Below are 25755 nucleotides of genomic sequence, written 5' to 3' on the forward strand. Positions count from 1 at the left end.
TGCACCTACCCCCTGCCCCAATGTGCCTTCCAGACACTCCCCGCTCCCCCACAGCCCACATGTATAGCCACTTTGAGAACAAGCCTTAAATAATACTGATATACTTGTGTAGTGCTACTCCACTGCATCTGCTCCTTCACCTGGAAGCCTGTTATACACCTACATTGCACACAGGGACCCCTTTATAAGGCACCCAATGAACAGTCAGAGTGGAGGGCAGCGCTGGGGGGCAGCCCCATGCCTCATGGTCTGAGGAGATATCACACACACAAACACAAAAAGTCACCAAAATGCCCAAAAGGTGGGTCGTGGCAAACATACTTGAAATTCGTCTTGTGAGGCTGTAAGTAGATCGGGATGTATCCGAAGATGACCGCCTTCTGTCCAGCGAAACGTCCAGAGGGGTTGGAGGGGGCTCGCTTGTTGTAGTGTTGTCAGAGTCGCCATCCCTGTCGTCGCTTCGATTGCTCACCCTGTCGAAATGAAATACCTTGAACTCTCTTCCAGGATGACCATTGCATTTCCTCCCTCAACTGAATTAACCTATGAACGTGGAGTTTCAGGACTTCATTGCTATACTCTCTTATTATTTGCACCACAAGCCTGTATGGAGAGCCCTGTTTCTTAGTTTATTACTGCAAATCATTTAATTGTGCACATTCGTCATCATCAATAACATATCGTGCCTCTGCCTTGCCCCCACCCCACAAAAAAACCAGATCCATTTTGTCCTGTTTATGGGCATATTTTTTAAAAAGGAAAGGGCATCAAAAATCCCCCCCACACACACACTTTTACAAACAAAATGGTACTTATGAGGCACAAAAGATGTGGCCCAAGGGCCACCTCTTTCTTATTTTTAACTTCTTAAAGATTCTAAGCTACTAATATATATTCAGGGCTATCTTAAGGAGATTGGCCGCCGTGGCGCAATGATCCCTCCGGCGCCCCCTGCATACTGCCTCTCCGCTGCCTCCCTCTCGCGCTTGCCGCCCCTCAGGAGGGGGGGTGGGCGAGCAGGGGATGAGGGGCGTGGTGCTGGAGTGGCGCGGGGCTCTGCGCGCCCTTCCAGTGCTCCCGGGACGGGAGGCGAGGGCGGCCGGCTCGCAGCCCAAGCCCGGGACCGGCATGGGCGGCAGTGGCTGTGCCGCCGGCACGCAAGCACCCAGCCGACAGCCCGCCCTTGGGGGCGGGGGCGGGTTGGGGAAGGGGGCGGCCGGTATGCCGGTGGGCTCGATCCTTCCGGCGCCCCCATGCGTCCAGGGCGTCCGGGGGAGAGCACTGACAGCGCAAGCACCCGGCCGCCCGTGGGGGCAGGGGGGGAGGCCGCCACCGGGGCCGCGCTACTCCCCCCCGCTTGCTGCGCTCGAAGACGGGGCCGTGCCGCTGGCGCACAAGCGCCCACCCACCTGTGGGGTCGGCTTGGGGAGGGGGTGCCTGGTATGCCGGCGGGCTCACACCTGGGGGCCCGGCGCCCTGGTGCGCCGCGCCACCAGCCCAAATGGACGAGACGGCCCTGTATATATTTATATCCTGGCTTGTTCTGAAGCACAGCTTCCTAATTCAAATGAATTTATAATTAATGGAAGGATTTTTCTGTTTTGCAATTGTCCAATTTCTGAGAAATTGTTGGAAGTGTGTAAAAATGGCAGCACAATTGCACTCAATGGCTCTGAAATTAGACAATAATATATTTTCATCCCACCCACCCCCCAATTCTATTTCTCTACTACAGGGGTAGGGGAACCTACAGCCCACAGGTCAATCTTGGCCCACCAGAGGTCCAAGTGGCCCATGATGCCATTTCCCCCAAACCATGCCCACCTGTGCATCAGCTGACATCAGGGTGACATTAATTGATGGGCAGGAAGCTACACTGCAGAGTGCTGCTTCACCAATATGCTCACCACAGGGAAGTGCTAGTGAAACAGACCCCTGAAGCCAGCAGGATCCTGCAGGTAATATGCTGGTGAAGAAGACCCTTAGCTCCCTCCGCCAGTCAACCTGGACATGTGGGTGGACACCTCCCACCTGTCCGTTACTTGACGGCATCATGGCACCAGATTATTGACATGTCCACTTCTAAATCCTGGCTCCATTCAGAAGAGCTCCCAGTTTTTCTTTAATGTGGGCCACCAAAAAAGAAGAACCAAGCTGCAATTTCAGTTTAATCTCGCCAAGTATTTCTTATATATATAATTATTTTGAACACCCGTGTCACACATTTTGTAATTTGCAAAGCTGAAGAGCACCTACTGCTCTTTGCTACAATTTATCTTTTCTCAACAAAGCAGGAAAGCAAATATTAGAGAGGAAATGACAGGAAGGTGTTGCTGCCATGTGTGCTAAGTCAACATAATTAGATTAGTTGTAGCAAGACAGCCAAGTTGCCACCTCTGTATGGTACAGTAAGAACATCATTATTCTCTGCCTTGAATGTTGGAGATGAAATTATTTCTAGAGTTCTGTTCCAACTCTGAGTCCCCGTGCATTAATAGACTAGGAAAACAATGAAGCCTTGCTAGTTGAGAGCACAAGTTACCTTGCTTGCTAAAGGTTTTGGAAAATAAATAGCTTTTGTAGACAAACAAAGAAGGTTGGGTTATCGCTACAAGGGGGCCAGGAACCTTTTTCACCTGAAGGGGCACAAACCAGAGGGGAGTGGTGCCAGTAAAAGAAATGGAGACAGTATTGACTCTTGTCTTTGTTTAGCATTTTACAGACCAGTCATGCAAATGTCAGGGTTTTTATACTCTGTATCTCCTGTTTCCACCCTAAAGTTCACCTGTCCCACCAGCAGTAGGAAAGGTGTGGGTCCGCTGATTTTAACCAAATTTTGCATAATGGTTCCTGAGGATCAAGGAGCAGGTTTGGATCTATGTTTGGACACAACTGGAAGCCATTTTGAATCAAAATAGTGGACTGAACTTTTCAAAACCGCACTAATTTGGAGGGGGTTCTTATAATTCCTGAGCAACACTAGGTATGAGACTGTTACTGTGGTAAACATAAGAAATTTAGTAAGAGAATGCAAATATTAAATTCATCCGAAGGATGGGGGTGGGTAGGAATAACCAAAACACCATGGGATATCCAACACTTCACACAGAATGAACGTTAATGGAGATGACCTCTATTTGGCTCAAAAGAGGCATCTCCATGAAGACAAGGCAGGGATGGGCCAATCTGTAAATTTCGGATTCTCTCAGTTCTTCATTTTTCCAATCTTAAATTCAGTTTTCTGCATCAGTTTGCAATTTAATTTTTTTTAAAGCCCTTATGAAAACTCATCAACAGTTTAGTGCAAATTAGTCCTAATATACATATTTTTGCAAATCGGCTTTCCTTAATGATAAAGCATTTTTCTATGTTATTTTCATTAATACACACATTTCTATGCACACTTGCCCTCAGCAGATGCATTTTCGTCCAGATTACTTGGCTGGAGAACGGCATGCAAAATTCAGAGAGAATTTCCAAAGATGGCTGTGTTCTGGTCTGCGTATTGTTATGGGAAATCCGAATCAGGTATCTCACCTTTAAACGTGGATTGAATCGAATTTCTCTCACAACCTTAACACAGGGCCAAACTACAGCTTTGCATTTAACATGCATATTGTTGTTTTCCTTTTTTGAAAAAAAGTGCAAATCGTGGATGCCTGTTAGAAACAAGCAACCAATCCAGATGGGCAGGTAAGCAAGACTTCCGAACGCTCCCAGGGATCTTTGTAAAAACCGAAGTGAAAGATCCTAACAAACGGGATCCTAAAAGCAGAATCCAGACTTACAACCAGGAAGGCGTCTGTGCTGGAAAAGGCCCCAGGATTTCCACTTCGTCATCGCTTGACTGGCAACAGCTGCAGTCATAACACTTCTGGCAACAGTTCCGGCAAGTCCATCTGCACAGCAAGAGATCCGAGATTCTAGACAACAGGCCCTGAGGCCGTTGGAAACCAGATAGCAAAAATTACAACCAGTTGGTGGCTGGCAAGCATAAACACTCAGTTGTAATTGAGGCGCAGGGCTTGGATTTCAGCTGGGTGTGCCTGTGTGTTGTTTCTGCTGCTTTCCTTTCCTGAAGTGGACCTGGAATTAACGCCTTCCCATGTAAATGTCTGTAGGGAGAAGCCTTTTCCATATATAAACTCCCTTTTGAAGACCTTCTTTAATTTGGGGGGTGGGGGCAGCTCAATGGCAGAGCATTTGCTTTGCTTGCAGAAGGTCCCGGGTCTTATCCCTGGCATCTAAAGGTAGGGCTGGCAGAGACCCCTGCCAGTAAATCCTGGAGAGCTGCTGCCAGCCAGTGTAGACAATACTGAACTGGGTGGACCAACGGTCTGTATAAAGCAGCTTCCTATGTTTACTCCATTGATGTGAAAGAAGTGCAAGTTACTTATCTAAGGGCTTTTCCCCAACCATCTTTGGCTTTTCCAACCAATCACTGAAATCAATAGTTTTAAGTCAATTTCCTGTCCACTAATTTCAATTGAAATACTCTGATTAGGGTAACACTAGATACAGTGGAACCCCGGGTTACGTACCCCCCCGTGTTGCGGACGTTCGAGTTGCGAACGCCCGCAACCCGGAAGTGTTTCCGGAGCGCACGCGACCCCCGGATATGCAGAAGCGTTCTGTGCACTTCGCGCATGTGCAGAAACGCTCAAATCGCGCTTCTTCTGGGTTTTTTTGTTTCTTTCGTGCATTTGTGATACACATGCCCGCATTACATACTGCAACCCAGAACGGATCGCTTACATAACCCAGTGTATCACTGTACAGCCCACAGTCCCAACTTCAGATATAAACAAGAATAGTGTGGCCATGTGTCCTACTTTGCAGAGGATATTCCTCTATTTTCAAGGGCTGTCAAAAGGCAGTCTTCTATTTGCAGCCATTTCTATTTGGTTGAGAGGAATGAGGGTCCATGCATATAAATTTTTTGAGTGCCGCTGTTCAATACATTCCACAAATACTAAAAAAGGAAAAAGCAAAGCCATGCAACATATGCTATCAAATCCATAAGTGAATTTGAAGACGTCAAATTCTTGTCACATATTCACACATCAGTAACCAAAATGAACATTTCTTTTTGCGTATTTGCACCACAAGTTTAAATGGCTTCATGTCAGTTCTAAATACTGTACTTCAGTTAAGCTCTAACTGAATTGAGTATCTTGCTCTATATTTATATATTTCTATTTATGACTCCACTGCTTAGGTAGGCAGGTTTTATCCTTAATTAAAAGATTAATTTTATCCTTAATTAAAAGAAAACAGTGCTTTTAATCTCTCCCGTTAGGAACATTCTCATGTCTGTGTAGAGCAATTCAAATAATATAGAAACATCTATTTGTGGAAATAACAACTTTGTACTACTACTGTCTCAGCTTCTAATTCTCCCCCACTCACAGCAAGCTTGTCTCTTTCTTCTTTTGTCCTTATAAAGTGGGTTAATTTCACCATTATAACAAGCTCGCAGCACTCGTGAATCCTAACGGAGACCTGTTCCTACGCATCATGAAAAAAATCCCAAAGTTAGGATTATTTTATGTACTGTAAGTCCATTTCAGTGAACCTGCTCTGAGGATGACTATCAGATGTCACCCCAAAGGGAGGGTATTTTCCCATCAAAATCATTTAATCATAATATTTGAAGGGATCATCTAGTCCAATTCCCTGCAATGCAGAAATGAACTAATCAAATCAGTATAAGACACATAAGATGCTTTATTCGGAACTCAACAAAATGAATTTGGAGGTTGTTGTGTTTTGTTTTTCAATTAATCATAAGAACCTACTGGAAGAACTTGCTGGATCAGGCCAATGGCCCATCTAGTCCAGCATCCTGATCTCACAGTGGCCAACCAGATGTCACTATTGGAAGCCCGCAAGCAGGACCTGAGTAAGTACATCAGCCCTCTCCCCACATATATTTGGGAAAATCAATTTGGGGAAACAGAACAAGTATGGGTAAGTGGCAAGGAGGCACACGCTTTTAGGGGAACAGAGTTGCAAGCCAGGGATGAAGAACCTGCAGTCTTTCAGACATTGCTGGTCTCCCATCGTTCCTGACAGTTGGGCCATGCTGGCTGGTGCTGATGAGAGCTGGAGTCCAACAACATCTAAAGGCCATGGGCTCCTCAACACTGATAGAGACGATGAGGTCCTGCAATGAAACCGTGCAAAGTGGAGTAGATGGTTTGCACACAGAAGCGACCTGGTTCAATTGCTGGCAACTGCAGTTAGACATAACTGCATACAACTTGGCTGGGGCTGATGGGAGTTGGAGTCCAGCAACATCTGGAGCGCACAAACTTCCCCATCCCTGCTATAAGCCATGCAGGAGAAGCATATAGCCATGGGAGTGTCCCATTCTCTGCCATTATTGAGGAATGAATGCTCTTCAGACAGAAAGGGCCAGACAGATAGGAAGCTGACATACAAACTGCATCAAACCTTCTCTCCCTCAGTTGTCACCTGGGAGCAGGCTGCTTCAATGGGAGAGCTGGGAAACCGGGCTCACTCCATCAGCTCTGCTGTGACAGACCAGCACCATCAGGACCCTCCTACGCCAAACTAGCTGGTCATTATGTGAACAACTATTTAAGAACAGGTGTGGTGCCTGAGATTTTTCCCCCCTCTTCCCTCCCTGTCCCCTTTCCTTGTGTGTTGTTGTTGATGTTGTTGTTGTTGTTGTTTTTAGGCTGTAAACCTGAGGACAGGGGCTGTCTTAATTGACTGTATGTAAGCCACTCTGGAAGACTTTTTGGCTGAAGAGTGGGGTTCAAATGTTTTAAGTAAAATAAATATTGATGCTCTATTTATGGAAAGGTTTCCAGTCAACAAATTATAGAGTGAGTACACAGAGGTGTTTATGTTCACAAGAGACATCACAAGCCCACTGGAACATGTGGCAATTAACTTTAAAAGTAAGAGGGCTATAAACTGTGCTTTTTAAAGTGAAGATTCCCATGCAATCCAGATTTGGAATCTAGTACCAGATACTGCATGGAACATCTGCACCCAAAATGACCGAAATCAGCCTGCCACATGACCAGCAAAGGCAATTCGCGTTTTGCACTAGAAAAGGAAACTAAGGAAAAATAATGTACCCTACAGAAATCAAAGATGCACTTTGCCAAGGAAGAGATTGTGCAAGCCAGAAACCAAAGACAGACAAAGCAAACGAGCAGATGAAAAAGCACAACCATCTCCCTCTGCCTGGGGAGAGGCAGGAGAAGGCAGAATGAGTCACCAGATTAACTCACCTCATTTATTGGTTCCAACTGTCCTTTTAGATATCCATGATGAAGCAAGGGGGAAGAAAATGAAACAGACAAGACCAGTTTAGCAAAGCTCTAATGATCCCCAAATACCTGCCCTCCCTGCTTGGTGCCATGGCTTTGATTTCTAGAAAAATGATACTATTTTCAGCTCTTATTGTCCTACGTATTTTACTGAAGTTGAAAAGGGTCTCCAGGGGAAAATCAATTTATTCTGTGCATTTTCCCTACCAAGCTGCTATTTCTGTTTCCTTCTGAAAGAGCTCACCTGATCCCAAATGTCCCCCTGGGTAGTCAGCCCTGGCTATGACCAGGCCCCCACAAAGTGAATGTGCTTAAGGCTTTGTTCTCCTGGGTTCTAAGGCTACAATCCTTACCTGCTTTGTACTTGTTCAATGCAGGCTTTCTCCAAACTGGTGCCCTCGGGTATGCAACTCCCTTCATTCCCAACGATGGACCGTGCTGAGTGGGACTGATGGGTGTTGGAGTTGCAGATACATTAGGAGGCTGTCAAGCTCCTCATCTCTGACCTTTAGGCACTGCACCACATACCGGTTCTCACGGCTGGAATCAGGTCGCCAATCGTGCTATTCAAATGCCTAATTACTGAATGCCTATTTGTTATTTAATGCCAGAACACCAGTCACGTTATTTGAAAATGCAGAATGTGCGCTGTTTGGTTGATTTTCATTTGCAATGATTTTATTTCCCGATGTTTAGACAGGCTACTTTGTTCAGTGACCTCTGCCTCGGTAAGAGCAAAGGGATGGAGTGAGAAGCAGAGAAAATGGGCCATGCCTCTAATTGCATCGTCCGTGCATCTAATCCACGTACATCAGACAAATTTATGGCCGATGCACAGAAACTTTTGCACGCACACACACACGTTTTTGTGGCTTAACTGTGGGTGTGTCCAAACCCATCACCTGATATGATCCCGATGAGCACAGCTGGCAATATCATACACCCAAGCATGTCTTCTTAATTTCGGGTGAATGCTGGCATTGTGTTTTTTTAATTAAAAAAAACAAGTATTGCAAGTAATTTGATGAATGACTCATGATGCGATAAAATTTGATCCATGGATGGCTTTGCTGAATTATTTCCAAGACTTTGCTCAACCTGCACAGAGACTGCTTATTGAAAATTTAATTCTTGGTGGAAAGGCAATCTCAGCCATGCACTGAAAACTCCTATCGATCCCAGAAGAGCAGCAGAAAGTCTACTACGCAGCAAACACTGGAAAAAACGTACAGCAGTATAACTGTGTCTTCTCTCAGGAATCTCACCATACCAACCAAACCATGGTTTTATCACAAAACGTATTTAGAAACAATGGTTTGTGCTGCATTTCTTTTTCTTGCTTGCATCCCCCAGGAGTCCCTGGATATTATCCAACGTTGCTCTGCCTTAACTTCAGTGGCGGAGGAAGCCTCTTCACTGCCCGGGGCGGCAGAGCGGAGGCACCCCCCTGGGGGTGGGGCGTCATGAATTTCCGGGCATGCGTAGTGTATCCAGGCCAGCGCTGCTGCTCCTGCAGTGAGCAGGTGAGCAAGCGGCAGCTTGTGGGGCTGCCCCGGCCGTGCTGCTTTATGGATGGGGTGCCAGGCAGCAGGGGAGTGGTGGGAGCGGCCGGGGAGTGTCACTCCCCTCCCCTGGAACCGGGGCGGACCGCCCTTCCTACGCCACTGCTTAACTTACTCAGAACAGTGGTGAAGCTCATGCTTTCCATGCAGAAAGTTCAAGGATCAATCCTCTGCATTTCCAGGAAGCTGCCTTATACCAAAATGAGACCACTGGTCTCTGTAGATTGGCATTGCCTACACTGGTTGGCAGCAGCTCTCCAAAATGTCAGCCAGGGATCTTTCCCAGGACTTCCTGGAGTTCCCAGGGATTGGCCTGGAGACCTGCTGCTCTACCACTGAGCTACAGCCTCTCTCCTCTGGTACCTGTGGAAACCTGAAACAGTACAAACCAATCTACCACCTCAAGGCTTCACAACCTTATTTCACTAGGTTTGTAGCTTTGTGCTCCTGCTGGTCTTGCCACCAAGTTCACCAACCTCATTGTGCTGGGCGTGCAGAACAGAGGCCCTGCATAATTTCTTATACAGTGGTACCTCGGGTTACATACACTTCAGGTTACAAACTCTGCTAACCCAGAAATAACGCTTCAGGTTAAGAACTTTGCTTCAGGATAAGAACAGAAACCGTGCTCTGGCGGCGCAGTGCCAGTGGGAGGTCCCATTAGCTAAAGTGGTGCTTCAGGTTAAGAACAGTTTCAGGTTAAGAACGGACCTGCAGAATGAATTAAGTACTTAACCAGAAGTACCACTGTATCTGGTGGGGGAAACCAGGGTTTTTTTAAACCAGAGCTCACCAGAACTCATTTCCGGTGCGTGCCTCTCAGGTGGGCTCCTCTGCAACATTTGGCACCCAGCTTATATATCCAAGTTTCTAACACTGCCCCTACGGGAAGCCTGCAAGCAGAAACTGAGCACAACAGCCCTTGCCTTACTTATTATTCCCAGTAACTGGCATTCAGAGGCTCTGAAGTTCTCTCCAATGGGTGCTGCCTGGAGAACCTAGTCTGCAGATAGAAGGACAAAAGCCCTTCGTCTGCTCCCAGCCTTTGTTGAACATGTTGCTCAATTGGAGCTGTCCATGGTCGCTGTGGGTTAAACCACAGAGCCTAGGGCTTGCCAATCAGAAGGTCGGCGGTTCGAATCCCCGCGACAGGGTGAGCTCCTGTTGCTCGGTCCCAGCTCCTGCCAACCTAGCAGTTCAAAAGCACGTAAAAGTGCAAGTAGATAAATAAGTACTGCTCCAGCGGGAAGGTGTGCTGGTCTGGTTCACCAGAAGTGGCTTAGTCATGCTGGCCACATGACCCAGAAGCTGTACACTGGCTCCCTCGGCCAATAAAGCGAGATGAGTGTCACAACCCCAGAGTCGTCCGCGACTGGACCTAATGGTCAGGGGTCCCTTTACCTTTACCTCTATGGTTCAGCCACCTTTGACCAGTCCTGCCTGCCGCTTCCCCCATGCCTTCTGGCATGAAAACCAGAACATGGCACACAGCTCCATCAAGTCCCGCACAGCAATGTTCCGTTCCAGATCATTATGTACCCTATACAGTATAATGGAAGTTCAAATGCTGTGGCTCAAAGACTTCTTACTTCTTTGAGCACTTAACACGTTCTTGAGCATGTCAGGAAAGCCAAATCTATCAGGAAGCACTTTGGAAGCTCTGCGGTGACACACAGTAGCCCCAATAACAACATTGGGCCATTCTAGCATAGAGGTTAGAGCACTGGGATAGAAGCAGGAAGTATTTATATTATTAAAAAATATTTAAAAATAAAAAAATTATATATAAAAAAAGAAGAAGCAGGAAGTATTGGCTTCAAATCTCTGCTCAGCTATCAAACCCACTGCTGGGCTGGTCACCTTGCCCTGGCCTCACCCACCTCATGGGGTTGCTGTGAGAATACAGGGGAAGATCCCCTGCCTGCAACTCCCCTCTAATATCTTTGGATAAATACACAACAAATAAATACATGGGCAATTAATAAATAATACATTTTGTGGTAAATATATGCACCCAAAATGTCCCCCCCAGTTAAATCCTAGGCTTATCTCCAGTTACAGTAGGGAGGAATAACCAGTGCAAATTATACCTTTGTACCGTAGGTCAGTTTACAGACACACCTCCCCATCACCCATCCATCAGAGTTCAATGGCACATCCCAGCCAAGCAAAAACACAATGGGTGCAAAGCAAGGAAGGATGTGGCCAACGGAGAGCTCTGAGGGCCAGACAGGGAGGTCTGGGGGGCCACACTCACCCCCCTGGCCTGAGGTTCCCCAGCCCTGATCTAGTCCACTATGGCACAGCACCTGTTTTCCATGCAGACGATCCACACGCTCAATCCCTGGCATTTCCAGGTAGCGCTAGCAGAGACTCCCGTGTTAAAACTGCAGAGCTGCTGCCAGTCGGTGTAGACAATATCAAGCTGGATAGACAAATAGCCTGGCCTAGTGTAAGGCAGCTCCCTTTGTTTCAGTGCTTCACAGGGGCCCAAGGAGGAGGTGAGAAGGCAGCAGCCCTCTCTCGCTTGTTGCTATCCATCTGATGGCATTCAGTACCACGCTGCCTCTGCATCTAAAGGACAGATTCAGTATCCCCTTGGGGTTGCATCAGCGATTCATCTAATGAAACTAGTGTGGGTTTAGGGCATGCAGAGTAGGCTGTAAATGTCACAGAATAAATATATAGCCTCAGATGTGCAACAGTTAATGGGGGGGGGGAAGAGCCTTGGGGAAAGTCCGTAATTCGGTATTAAGAGTATCTGCTTTGGACCCAGGTTCCATTCCAGTCATCTCCAGGAAGAGCTGTCTAAAACACTTGCAGAGTTGCTGCCAGTCCGTGTAGGAAACACTGAGATAGGTGAGCCAACAGTGTGGTGTAAGGCAGACTTCTATGTTTCTATGCCGGAGTCCCAATCTACCTTCCCTGCACCATTTGCAAGGGAAATAAAATATTCCAAAGTTGTCGGAATTTTCTGCACATGCTCAGGACGACTTTGTTTTCACTGCATGCACGTGAACCTTCAAACTGAAAATCATCTTTGGCACAATCTGCTAGTTTCTACACCACCCTGTGTAGGTATCCATTATGGTGTCAAGTGTTGTTGGACTACAGTTCCCAAAATCCCTAGCCACTGGCCATGCAGGTTGGGAGTCCAACACCACCAGGCAAGAATCATGTTGGTTCCCCCTCTGCCTGCAACATCTAATCCTACAATTAAGCCTAAACTGTCTGTGGAGAGAGCCATAGCTCAGTGGTAGAGCATCTGTCCTGCAAGCAGAAGGTCCCAGGTTCAATCCCTGGCTTCTCCAGGTAGTGCTGGGAACGTCCCCTGTCAGAAACCCTGCAGAGCTGCTGCTAGTCAGTGTAGACAGTATTGAGCAAGATGGACCAACAGCCTGACTCAGTATAAGGCAACTTTCCCTTTTCCAACAAACTCCTTCCCAGGTGAGATTTGACAGGCTCCCTCCCTGTTGGCTTTCCAGCGCTTAGAAATTACCTTTATTTACCATTTCATAGAAACACAGAAACAGAACTGTAGAGTTGGAAGCGACCATGAGGGTCATCTGGTCCATCCCCCTGCAATGCAGGAATCTTTCGCCCAACGTGGGGCTCGAACCCACAACCCTGAGATTAAGAGTCTCGTGCTCTACTAACTGAGCTATCCCACTAGGCATGTGGTTCTCCAGATGTTGCTGACGAAGGGTCATAGCTCAGCAACAGAACATCTGCTTTGTATGCAGAAGGTCCCAGGTTCAATCCCCAGCATCTCCAGGATGGGCTGACAGATGACCCAGCCAGAAATACTGGAGAGCTGCTGCTAGTCTGTGTAGGCATTACTGAGCTGGATGGACCAACAGTCTGCCTCCGCATAAGGCAGCATCCTATGGGACTCCAATTTCCATCAGCCCCAGGCAGTGGTCAGGGATTGTGGGAGTTGGAGTCCAGCAACATCTGGAGGGCCACAGGTTTCCTGTCCCTGTTGTAGGGATTGAATGCTGGCTCAGTGAAAAGCCACAGTATGGCCTGGTGTTTAGCAAGTCTGAAAAGGTTGAACTGAGGTTTGTGCAAGTCAGGGCTGGCGTTTTCAGAGAAGAGCAGTCTGCTACCAAGCTTAGCTACCACAGATTATAGAGAAGGCAAACAAACCATGGGTGGAAGAACAAAAGAGCCCTGCTGGATCAAGCCAGAGGCCCACCTAGTCCATCATCCTGTCCTCACAGTGGCCCATCAGATGCCTCCAGGAACCCCATAAGCAGGACCTGAACTCAACACCCCTCTCCCCACCAGTGAGTCCCTTGCCAACTCAAGGTGACCTAAATCACCAGTGTGCACAGCGTGATCCAAAGGGATGGAAAGACCGGCTAATTTTGGCTCTCCCAATTCCTCATTCCCCCACCAAAAAAAAATCTTAAATTCAGCTCCTCACATTTTGCAAAAAATTACACTTGGGAAAAGAAGTCCTCATGAAAATCAACCAGCAGTTTAGGTGCGAATTTCTTCCAATAAACACATCTTTATATGCAGTTTTGACTCGAGCACACATTTTTGCAAGCACTTTCCCAAGATAAAGCATTCTTTTATGTTATTTTTACCAATATATATATTCATTTTTATCTTCACATTCCCCAAATAAATCCATTTCTGGAAACACTGCTTCGTGAGGAAAGTGCATTGCAAAATGTGGATAAGTGCAAATTTCTGAAGGAAACCTGTGTTTCGGTTTGCATATTGTTTTGGAAAGTGTCACTTTGATAGACTGACCTTTATATGTCAATTGAAATGAATTTCTCTCTGGCGCCTTCACTACCTATCTTTAGGTGTCAGGCGAAAACATTTCTCTATAACCAGGACATTGGCAGGTTAAACATTCTGTGGCCTTTCAAATGTGTTGGAGGGAGAAGGGCTATTGGTTGGTTGGTTTTTTTATGTATTTCATGTTCTCGTTTTGTATTTTTATGTTGTGAACTGCCCTGGGATTGTCAGGTGAAGGGCAGCATACAAATTTAATAAATAATAATAAAAACAGCTCAGTGGGAGGGCATCTGCTTTGCATCCATAACATCACAGGTTCATTCCCCGGCATAGTCAGGTAGGACGGGGCATTACCCTTGTCTGAAACCCTGGAGAGCCTCTGCCAGTTAGTGTAGCTGATACTGAGATCCAGAGCGAGGAACTTTTGACCCTCCAGATGTTGCTGAACTACAGCTCTCATCAGCCTCAGCAAGCATGACCAATGGTCAGAGATGGTGCAGGTTCAGCAACAGCTGGAAGGGGGGGCTAAATGTTTCCCACACCTGACATATTGCATTGGTATAAGGCAGGTTCAGAGATGGATTTTGGTCCACATGACCGGTTCCACCAGAAGGGGAACCGAGCCTAGGGGGGTGCCACAGAGCATCACAACTATGACACAGTGAATTGAGCATGACGGAAGGCGAGAGGCAGGGCACCACAGAATTTTGGCCTCACACAGGACACCGCTGAAATTTGAAAGACCGAAGTCTGCCTTGAAAGAAAGGCTAGCTAATTAATAAATATTGTCCTTAGTGAATTGAATGCTCACAATAAAATCAATCAGAAGAATTGGGAATTTCTTAAAACGTCTGAGGACCCTTTGCCCTCCTTCCAGACAGCTCCTGCTTGATAGTGTTTTCACCACCTTTCCGCTGCAGAATCCAGCAACCTCATCCATGCACCCCCAGCTTTCAAGGAAGGAAAGACCAGCTTTTTAATACTGTCTTGTTTAACGGTAATCTTAAAGGTAAAGGGACCCCTGACCACTAGGTGCAGTTGTGTCCGACTCTGGGGTTTCGGCGCTCATCTAGCTTTATTGGCCGAGGCAGCCAGCGTACAGCTTCCGGGTCATGTGGCCAGCATGACTAAGCCACTTCTGGTGAACCAGAGCAGCGCACGGAAACGCCGTTTACCTTCCCGCCAGAGCGGTACCTATTTATCTACTTGCACTTTGACATGCTTTCGAACTGCTAGGTGGGCAGGAGCTGGGACCGAGCAACAGGAGCTCACCCCGTCACGGGGATTTGAACAGCCAACCTTCTGATCAGCAAGCCCTATGCTCTGTGGTTTAACCCACAGTGCCACCCTTAAGGTAACCTTAAGCGTCCCTTAAAAGGAGGGGAAACATTCCTCACAGTGTTGCCAATCACACAGCCTGAAGCAGGAGTACCAGTTTGGCCCCATGGCCGTGGATGCCTGGGGCCATGGGTGCCATGCAGCATGCATAGCCCTGGCACCAAAATTTGTGGCTGCCTGGCTCCTTCATGGAGAATTTTGTAGGTACTCGGACACCCAGGGCCCCAGGTAGTTGACGCCTATGGCCTGCAGCCAAAAATTCTGGACTGTGTTGTAAGAATATTAACTGTCACAGCAAAGTGAAATCCAAAAGGAGTTTTCACACACAAATAGGATTCACCTGCTTTACTCCAGTGCCCCGAGTGCAAATTCTGCTCTATTTACATTTCTCTCACACCCCCTCTCCTTCAGCTGCAGGTTTCCACAGCATACATGCAAGCCGTCACACAACCACATCTCTGGGAGGAGAGGTGGGAAGCCTCATGGAGCTCCCAGAATCACTAATGCACACGTAGCAAGTATTTTTTTTAAAAAACCACCTATCCACATGTCACTATTTACATGCACACATATTTAAAGAACCACTGGGTAGCAGCCATGTACATTTTAAAGTCATGCACAGTACAAATATCTGTCTCTCTCACACACATTTTCAGAATGATTTGAGAGACCCATTTCTCACCAAACCCCATTTTTGCAGGCAATCATTCCATTAACTTTGAGCGGCATCTCAGGGACTCATTTCCCCACCTCCCTCATTAAAAAAAACCCCATGTTTTCCTCCCATGGAGCTTTTCCATTAACCTCCAAGTGCTTCTCCCAACTGCCAGCAAAAACAACGGCTTTTATTTTCCTACTCTGACGATTGCTAGTCAATAAAATTGAAAAGAGGAAGGGAGGGCAAGGCAGAATAAAATTACAGCCAGCTACTTAAAAAATAATAATATGTATGCTACAGGTTGCAATTTCTTCCAACGGGGAGCAAAGTCAGCAACTCGAAAACTCACAACTCGAGTCGCTCAAGTTTCAGAGTAAAGGGGGATCCTCCCTTTTGCCAGGTAGCAACTAAGGAGAAAACCTCGACAGCTTTTTTTTTTTAATTAAGATTTTTGCCATTGTTTTAGTTCTGTTCCTTGCAAGCAAAGGCTGCCCTCCCTCTGCCTCTCTCCCCACCGCAACCTCGGGGTCTGCAGCCACCGCCACCCCCAATAATATCTCTCTCTCTCCCCACTGGTGCTGCTCAGACCTACCTGTATATACGCCATCTTCCTCGGGTCTCTCACGTTAGTCCCCGCACAGGCTGTGCATGGCGTCTGCCCTCAACAATAGAACACAGACGTGCCTTGCTTGCTCAATGAGGACTGTTTGATTGACCATGCCGGCTCCCAACACCGACTCGTTGCCTTTGCTCCTTTTGCATTGGCTTAACTGAGGGTTGCATGAGCTGCATTCCCAGAGGGCTGGCTGGAAGAGCGGGTGGTCACTCTCTACCACCTTCGCAGGATGCTTTAATTCAGATTTATTTCATATCTCTTATATCTCCTTTAACAAGCCACTTTCTAGGCATGGTCAGCAATCTGCCTCCCAGCCTTCTGCCACACCCCTCCCTGGAGGGGGGGGGACTCTTGATCCCCCCCCCGACCTCTCCAGCCAAGGGGGAGGGGAATGACCTTTACAGGCGAGAACCGGGGAAGGGCAAACGAAGAGAGTGGGTGGCTTCTCTCCCTTGCCTGCAGCGTGCAACACGTGCAGCGTTAAACAGCGGAGGATTGCTGCAGCCGAAAGAGGAATTCTCTGCAAGGATGGTTAATTTTCATGGGGAGCGAGAGAACCGCACGCGCGGCTGGAGCAGCAGGCGCGGAACTGAAACAGCGGGTGTGCCCGTCGTTTCTATAGGGCAGCCTTCTCCAGACCGAGACATCTCAATCTCACCAGGTTGCTATAGGCTGCTACTGTATATGAAAGTTTTTTTGTTTTTGTTTTTTTTAAAAAAGAAGACATAATATATAGGGAATAAAAATATTTTAAATCCCAGAATTTAATCTGAAGCATTGTTGAGCCCACCAAGAAATGGATTTCATTATTGAAGGTGCAAGTGCACAAGAGATTTCTCTTAATGTTTAACCAAAGTATCCTCCCCTATAACTTAAGCTCATTAAATCTTGTTCTGCACCCAGCTGTTGCTGAAGGTGGGGTAGGTAGAGGACAGCAGTGAAGAAAGGTCCGTCCAGAGCATTGCTATTTTGGAATGATATTCAGTATGTGTTACTGTTAGTATATAAAGCTGGGGATCATTAAAACTTGTGTGAGCACCTTACCCCATATATGACCGCTTGACCATTTCGATCTGTGGAACATAATACTCATTCCACGCTTGTCAGAAATCGTTTTTTCAGTGTGGCAGCTCCTAAACTTTGGAACTCCCTGCCTATTGGCATTGCCACCACAGTACTCTTTATGGTGCTTGCTAAAAAAAAATCTTGTTTAAACTCGGCTACCAATACAGTGGTACCTCGGGTTACAGACGCTTCAGGTTACAGACTCCGCTAACCCAGAAATAGCACCTCGGGTTAAGAACTTTACTTCAGGATGAGAACAGAAATTGTGCGGTGGCGGCGCAACAGCAGTGGGGGGGCCCATTGAGCTAAAGTGGTACCTCAGGTTAAGAACAGTTTCAGGTTAAGAACGGACCTCCAGAACGAATTAAGTTCTTAACCCGAGGTGCCACTGTGTGTTTTTCAGCACCTGCTTAAAACATTTTTTGTTTTGTTTAAGCAAGCCTATGTAGACGTATAGACATTGCATGTGTTCTGTCTCTATTTAACTACTGTTTATTTTAATCATCTTTCAAATATTTTTCAATACCTGGGTGTGTTTTTTTACAGGGGTCGGTACAATCAAACAGTAAATAAATTGTGATAAATATATAAAATCACATGCTGCACAATTAAAGTTGATTTGGCGTTCTTGCCTAAGCAACCTTCTTCCTCCAATCGATTGGATTTTTTATGATAAGGAGGTTGATGGGGGGCATGGGGGAACATACCAGAAAGTGTGGGAATAACACTTGCTTTGAGACAACATCATCTAAAACCAGTCAGCGACAAAATGCTCCGTAAACAGGTCACCTGAAAGTCTTTGCCCTCGTCTGGGGGACAGCCCTTCAGATTACTGGAAGGCTGTCAGGTCCGTACAAATGTCTTTAATATATCAATATTTATCCCCCCGCATTTCCTTAAAAAGCACTGAAACTTTCCTGCCTCATTACAACAACCCTGTGAGGTAGGTTAGGCTGAGAGATTTTGGCTGGCCCAAGGTGACTGGGGATTTAAACATGGATTTTATTTATTCTCTCCTGTGGAGCTACATGCCCAAAGGTGGGGCCAGAGGCACATGCAAATTTCAATTTTGCCCAGGAGCTAGTTCATGGGTAGGCAAACTAAGGCCCGGGGACCGGATCCGGCTCAATCACCTTCTAAATCTGGCCCACGGACGGTCCGGGAATCAGTGTGTTTTTACATGAGTTTGAACGTGTGCTTTTATTTAAAATGCATTTCTGAGTTATTTGTGGGGCATAGGAATTCGTTCATTTCTCCCCCCCCAAAAAAAAATATAGTCCAGTGTCGGGGTTTGGGTGCTGGAGCTCCTCGTGCACGGCCTTGGATTGGTTATGCACGAGGTACCAGTTGCGGGGAAAGCGGCCAGCGTTCCGCGTGCTTTTGAGCACGGTCGCCGGCCAAAGCCTCACAGTCTGAAGGATGTTGAGTAAGCCAATTGATGACTCCGATGAAGTGTGAATTTCTAATTGCCTTCTTTAATGAACGGTTGCCTCGTGAAATAAAATATATACCCTGACTCTGAATAGACGGACCAATTTACAAAAAATAATTTTTTTTTACTTTACTCCCCTTTTAACCCCCAAAGGAAGACAGACACCGGTTGTATCTTTAGTGGCTTCGGCAGAACCCGCATAGGCTCGTCCCCTAAGCTAAGTTCTCCTAAGCTTAACGTCCCTGCGCGCCCGATCTTCCGCGAGGCTAACTAAATAAACTAAAACCGAAATATCTTCCGCAATTCTAGCCCTAGGCTAAACCTAAAGAAAACCTAACTAAGGCTAAACCGAATGATCTTCCGCGATCTAACTCTAACTAAAAGGAAAAAACCCATCCAACCCGTCCAGCCCGCTCCTAGCCCCTTAAACTAAACTTGACTTCAACTAAAACCCAACTAAAAGAACATAAGAAGAACGTGCCTAAACCCAAACTGAACGTGCCTAAGCGGGGTGCCTCTGCCTTTTATTAGGGAACAAACGTGACATCATCAATAATGCCTTAACCAATAAAATCACTGTTGCTGCCCTCCAAAAGGGCGGGAAGCAAGTTTAACGCTCATTAACAACTTTGAACATGACCGGATCTACAAAATAAAGGCGGATTAATCTTGTAAGTGAACCACACTATTCATTCATGCTTTCACTTTCGCTTTTACGCGCAGTTATACCAAAAGTAGACCTTGAAAAACTCATAAAATAACCAATTAAATATGAATCCATGGCGGATCCGTGAAACGTATTCCGACATATCATCTTTCTTTTTTTGTTTTAAATTAAATTAATTTTGTTTTAGTTATATAAAAAAATTAGAGATATCATAAGCATTTATCTTGACACAAACATTACCATTTGCTTCGATATGAACCTCGACATGAAAAGGCAAAGCGTCAACAGTGCTGACAGTGTCCACATCAAGACTGTGATATAAACACCAGCAAAACTATCAACATCCACCCCCTTCATAGGAGGAAATACTTGTACAATAATGTAGCAATAAAATCATGAAAATAACAAACCACTAGCCGAACATAAAAAGTGATCGATCCGATACACTGTAAACCTTCTAGGCATATATAAATACTTCAATATGTAGTGTAATACAACAATCACCTCATAAGCATATATACTTTCGCGTGCAGCGTAAAACAACAAATTACTCCCCAAACACAAGAGAGGACCTGATACAGGTCCAAAATTAAAAATAACGGATAACGACTGCCCAAACATAAGAGAGGTCCCGATCTGGGACCCAAAATTAAAGTATAACTAGAGCTGGGGCTACATGGCCTACCCAGACCCCTCCCCCATTTTTTTTAATTTTTATTTGGAAACTAAGGAAAATGGATAAGGAAACATAAAAGGTGTGTGGCTCTGAGGCTACAGAATCGAGGGAACTTTAGATTCTGGACTTACCACAGCGACCACAGGTAACGGGGAACTAGGTCCGATTCCAGAGAGGGGATTTAAGGCACCTAAGTACAAGTGGTTTTCGCCACAAGAGGGGATTTAAGCTACCTATATAAAGGTGTCCCAGCCAGGATGAGGATTTAAACCATCTACGCAAGGGTTTCCAGCGAAACGAGATGGGATTTAAACCAACTACATAAGGGTCTCCCATCAACAGCAGGAAACAGAGTGAAGGGAAAAGCTGGGAACCTGGTTTACTGCCAAAAGGTAGCATATAGAGGGGGAATCTTTAAAGTAAATAGGGGTACCAAAAGGGTAGGACGCCACCAGACTTGACATATATATCTTGAACAAATCCGAGAATGACCAATTCTTTGACCAAAGGAAATATTTCAATTAAGGCATATAAGTGTTACCACATTTTGAACTACAACTTTTGCAAGCACAACGTGGAGATTTAGGATTATTGAAATAAAACATATATGTATAAATACGTCTATGACTAGAACTGCACAAAGACGATGCTTTGACCTTACATAAACATTTTCATATCATCAAAATTGTGACGCTCTAAATGGAAACCATTTCAGAAAAGTTTCATATATATAAACATCCATATCATTAATTACCAAGCTATATGGAAAACACATGTAACATGCGAGGCGGATATTTCAAGAAGCATACAAAGGTAACTATGCAAATTTTACAAGTACAATATAAAGTACAAGACAGGTTTAGAACTGCAAAATGGTGTTGGAGAGGAGGATGAAGACGATGAATGAGTTGCCGGTCGTCTTCTTCTCCGACTACACACGACCATGTAGAAGAAATAGTCCTGGAACTCAGGAAAAGTTCATGGAGCTCAGGAAAGTACTGAAACATCGAGTTCTGAAGAAACAACGATACCTGTAGAAGAAAGGAGGTTAAGCAAGCAAAGCAGGGTGATCTGCTAGTGAATGCAGGTATGGGAATAACTGGAACAAATCTAGGCAGCCAGGGACCAAGGGGCTGCCCAGAACTCAACTGGTGCTATTAGTTGAGCACATTTGAAGAGTTACTGCATTTGACACGAAGTTGAGAAGTTAGCGAATAGCTAACAACCAGAGTTAGACATCACGGCTTGCGATGAAAAGGGAGTATCGAATTTCACGCAAAGTTTGTCCAGCGTGTTTCTTGAATGTAGAAAGGAGTTGAACACACAAACAGGTGTGGGAAATAGGGTTTTTTTCCGCAGAAGTAAGGACAGTCCTCCGCTGAGAAGATTAAGCAACAAGGGGTTGTCGTTGAAGATACAGGCTGGCAAGTACCACGCAGGGTTACATGACTTGATCTTCAGGTGAAGAGTTCCTTGCGGAAGACAGTACTTCTGAGCACAAGGAGGAACTGCCTGAAGAGCCTGTAGTAGAGTTCTTGGTTGATGCAGGAAAAGATGCTCCAAAAGAATACCTGGGGAGATGCGGAGCATATTTGCAACCAGGTAGAGAGCAACAGAAAGCAGGTGAAAAGGGTTTGCGGTTTTTGTTGGAAACAGGTATGCTGCAAGAAGTGATGGCAGCAATCTGTAGGCACGGTGAGTACCATTCAAAACCAGCCAACAGAATGCCCATGCAAAAGACAGCACGGAACATAGCAAGGAGCGTCCCATGGTTGACGATTGGATCACTGAGACAAAGGAAAGTTTCAACGGCGTGAGAGTGCTTGAAGATGCTGCTGAACAGAACTTGTAGACAGGAGAATTCACCTTACCAAGCAGTGAAATTCTCCAGGAGAACTTTGCAATAGGTTTTCTGCAAGGGACAGTTTGAAGACTATCAAGGGAACACTCTAAAGTCAATGACTGTGGAGCTTTATCCATGAGGTACTGATGGAGAGTAAAGAGTTGCATGTGATTCTGGTGTAGCAGCTCTTTGATTAGGGCCTCTGCTGCAGCGAGCTTTTCTGACGTCAGCGCCCATTGGTCGACCCATACAGGGGGTCCTTCCTTCCATGTGAGTGGAAGAGCATGTACTGGCGCTGATGCAAAGGCCCACATCAAAAATGTGTATGGACAACAGTTCTTGCTTTAGACAATAAGTCTCTACCCCAAAGGGTGATAGGTACATCCATAACAAGTGGACGGAGCTGCACCATGGAGCCTGAGTCTGACTGGAAGGTAATCGGATGCACGCTCTGGTGGGCGGGTTCGAAACCTCCGACTCCGAAGACTTCCTGGGTGACAGTCGTTGCCCACTGGTCAGGCCAGTCCTTTCTGGCGATCACTGTGACATCTGCGCCTGTATCAAGAAGACCCTTGATCTTTCGTCCACCCATTTCTAAGACGAGATGAGGGCGTTCTTCTGTAATCTTGATTAGCGCCATTGCTGTCTGAGGAGGCAAAGAGTCTACAGGAGCTGTAGGCGTAGAAGTAAGCAAATAGAGTCTGGCAATTTCCAAGCCTTTTGTTAGGACACAAGGAACAGTTGAGAATCCTGGAATCAGCAACTGCGATGAATCTGTGATTCGAACTAGGCCTGCAGTCAATGTGACTGTGGCAGGGAGGCGATCCATCCTAGGCAGGATAAGGCAAATCGAGGTGTCTGGGAATGGACCACGAATGGATGTTGGCAATTGCTGAGCAAACCATGGATTTGAAAAGTAACAGTCCTCTGTTAAGAAGAGTGGTATACCTGGGACAGAAGATTCTTCTTGTTCTTCGTTGGCAGTGTTTGAAGACACCTTTTTGGCTTCGGGTTTTTTGCACTGCTGAAGTTGGCAACTCTGAAGCTGCTTGGCGTTGAGTTGGCAAACCTGAGGTTCTTCCGTTGGTAAGAGTTGCTGATGCTGTTGAACCTGCTGGCATTCAGTCAGTTGTGCATCAAACTGGCAGGATGGAACTTCTTCTTTGACACGAGGCAGTAGAAGTTGTTGTTCCTGATAGTTGTTTGGTTGTGGCGGGCTGAGCTTAAAAGCTGGAGGTGACACAAAGGTGTGGACATTGTTAACTGGAGTGATGTTTAAGCTTCCACAAGAGGGAGCTGGCTCACTCACTTGCATTCTTTGGCCACATGGAAAGTGATCATCAGCTGGGTTGCAACTTGAACACTGCTGTTTCATCAAGGGCAAATGTCCTTCAATGACAGATTGACCTTGATTTGAAGATGAATAAAGCTCAGGAGCTGCGAGATTGACCTCAGTAGGATGTCTTCTCAATGTTGAAGGCAATTCTGCGATCAGAGGCTTGACTGTGATTGCTTGCTGTGAAGCAGGATCAACATCAGCAGGAACTGAAGGGCGGTCAGCAGAAGGTGGACTAAATGCTGTATTCTCTACTGGAACCCTTTGAATAGGTAAGGCAGATGATGAAACCTCTGGAACCTGAATGCTTGATGAGGTCACATCTTTCCTCTGGACATTTGGAGAGTAGATATCTCTCTGGATCATTCTTTTTTCCTGATGACCTGGATAAGGAGTAGCGTTGTTCACTTTTCTGGGATGGTTGACCTTCATGATGTTCTTGAACTTGCACCCTATTGTTTTACCGGGGCCGGGGCGCGGCCCGCAGAACCGTTTCCCTGAACTGGAGATGAGGTAGGTGATGTATTTTGTGGATTCAAACGACAATCATTCGCCCAATGAAATCCTTTCTGACAGATGGGACATCTCTCTGGCGGCTTGGCAGAAGGCCTTGGCGTTGTTGTGCACTGCGACCGGAAATGCCCATCGCCTCCACACCCATAGCACTTCTTGACTGGCGTAGAGCTGTCTTGACGTGGCATCTGTACCGCAGCTGCCAAGAGTTGTGCTTTGTAGGAGTGGGTACCAACATTCTGGCAGACGCGTAGCATCTCAGTCAATGTGGCATCTGGACGAGCTGCAACTGCTGTTAGGGCATTCTTGCAGTCATCATTAGCATTCTCAAAGGCGAGTTGTTTTGTCAGCATGTTTCTGGCATGACGATCTTCTATCTGGCGTTCCACTGCAACAATCAGGCGATCCACGAAGTCCCCATAAGGCTCCTTTGGACCTTGCCTAACTGCAGCGAATCCTGATACTGAGCTGGCATCTGTGCGATTGGGTAATCTGCGCCAAGCTTTGACCACGATGTCTGCTATGGTGACAAGTGCAGCATCAGGTATGGCTAGCTGTTGATTGAGATTGGAGTAATGTCCTGATCCTGTGAGCATATCTTCTGTGGCGAGTGGCGTTGCACGTCTGGCTGCTACTTCTTTCCACTCTTGCAGGCACAGAAGAGCATCTGTAGGCGACAGGAAGGTGCGAAGAATCAACTTCCAATCAGATGGCAGAAGTCTACTAGTGGACAGTCCTTCAAGTAAACTTCTAGTATAAGGAGCTTGAAGTCCATTTTCGCGTATGGCTTTTCGTAGTTCACGTAGTGTTTCAAAAGGAATAGCTTGATATCTTGCAGGTTGTCCTCCATTGGCACGAATCACTGGAAAGATGTGCATTGGATCAGCACTAAAGTCTATTTGTCCCAAAGCTGCTTCCAAAGCTTGGGTTCTGCAGATGGGCTGCATTGCTGTTGGATCTGTAGGTGGCATCAGTGAGTTTAAATCTTCTTGATGCTTTCCAAATGATGAGCCACTAGATGGTGCTAAAGAGTCTTTGACATCTGGATGCCTTGAAGATGGCTGACTATGAAGACAAGATGGCTGACTTGAAGTTGGATGAAGACAAGATGGCTGACTTGAAGTTGGATGAAGACAAGATGGCTGACTTGAAGTTGGAGCATAAGGTTGTTTGCTCTGTACTGCAAGTCCTGGCATCTGGATCATCATTGTTTGGCTTTGCTCTTGTCTTGGAATCTGCATTGGCATTGGAGGTGCTGAAGGGTTGGTAAATTGCTGCTGAGCTGCTTGCATTGAAGCTTGGATTGCTGTTGATTGGAAATCAGCTTGCTGCAAAACTGGAGCTGCTGGCTTGAGCGCGGCCTGCAGGGCAGCAGGGTTTGCTGGCAAAAAAGCTGCTTGCTGCTGCTGCTGGATCGCTGGCAAAAGCGCGGCTTGCGATGGAGGAAGCGGGACCGTTGCTTGGAGCGAGGTCCGCGGCTGCTGCTGACTTGAGATCGCGGGCTGATAAAGGGCCTGCGATGACTGCTGAGCGACTGGCGGTGGGGCAGTCCGCGGCGGGGCTTGAAAGGCCGACGGCGTCTGCTGCACCGGCACAGGCGGCAATGAATCTGGCAATGACAAATTGGACAAGGGCGAGTGCGTGTACGACAATGGGGCCTGAACTGGCTGCTGCGAGGGGGCCGAAAATGGCACAACCGCAAGCGGCAGCACAGGGGCACTATTAAAAGCAGTATTTCCCAAATTCACTGTTCCATTAAGCAAAACATTTCTTGGAGCGATTTGTTGAAAGCAGTTTCTTACTTTGCTCCATACTAATTGTACAGGAATTCCGATTTTCGGGTTGGCCATAAATTCTAACCCGATCCTTTCCCATGAAGCTAGATCTTTCGTTCCCTCCTTAGGGACCCAAGGGCAAACTTCCCCAATAGTTTTAACTAAAAGCTCTACTTCTGATTCAGAGACAGGGTGACCATTTCTTTTCAAAA

At 46.4% G+C, this 25755-nt stretch overlaps 1 protein-coding gene across 6 annotated transcripts in view; it reads right to left on the reverse strand.

Annotated features, from left to right (window-relative positions):
• The window catches only part of SYT17 (synaptotagmin 17), a 46448-nt gene that overhangs the window by 14135 nt on the left and 6558 nt on the right, over positions 1 to 25755 (reverse strand). For 2 of the 6 annotated variants that reach the window (XM_033167297.1, XM_033167298.1), the window contains exons 2-4: positions 7269 to 7286; positions 3789 to 3937; positions 322 to 473 (exon numbers count right to left, since the gene is read on the reverse strand). In XM_033167297.1, the coding sequence (XP_033023188.1) occupies positions 322 to 473; positions 3789 to 3937; positions 7269 to 7286 (319 nt within the window). Of the gene's footprint in view, positions 1 to 321; positions 474 to 3788; positions 3938 to 7268; positions 7292 to 16212; positions 16453 to 25755 lie in introns of those variants that run through there. The other 4 variants (XM_033167301.1, XM_033167299.1, XM_033167302.1 and 1 more) reach the window with 4 other exon arrangements.

The sequence above is a fragment of the Lacerta agilis genome, chromosome 13, assembly GCF_009819535.1.
Source record: "Lacerta agilis isolate rLacAgi1 chromosome 13, rLacAgi1.pri, whole genome shotgun sequence".
NCBI classification, from domain to species: Eukaryota; Metazoa; Chordata; class Lepidosauria; order Squamata; family Lacertidae; genus Lacerta; species Lacerta agilis.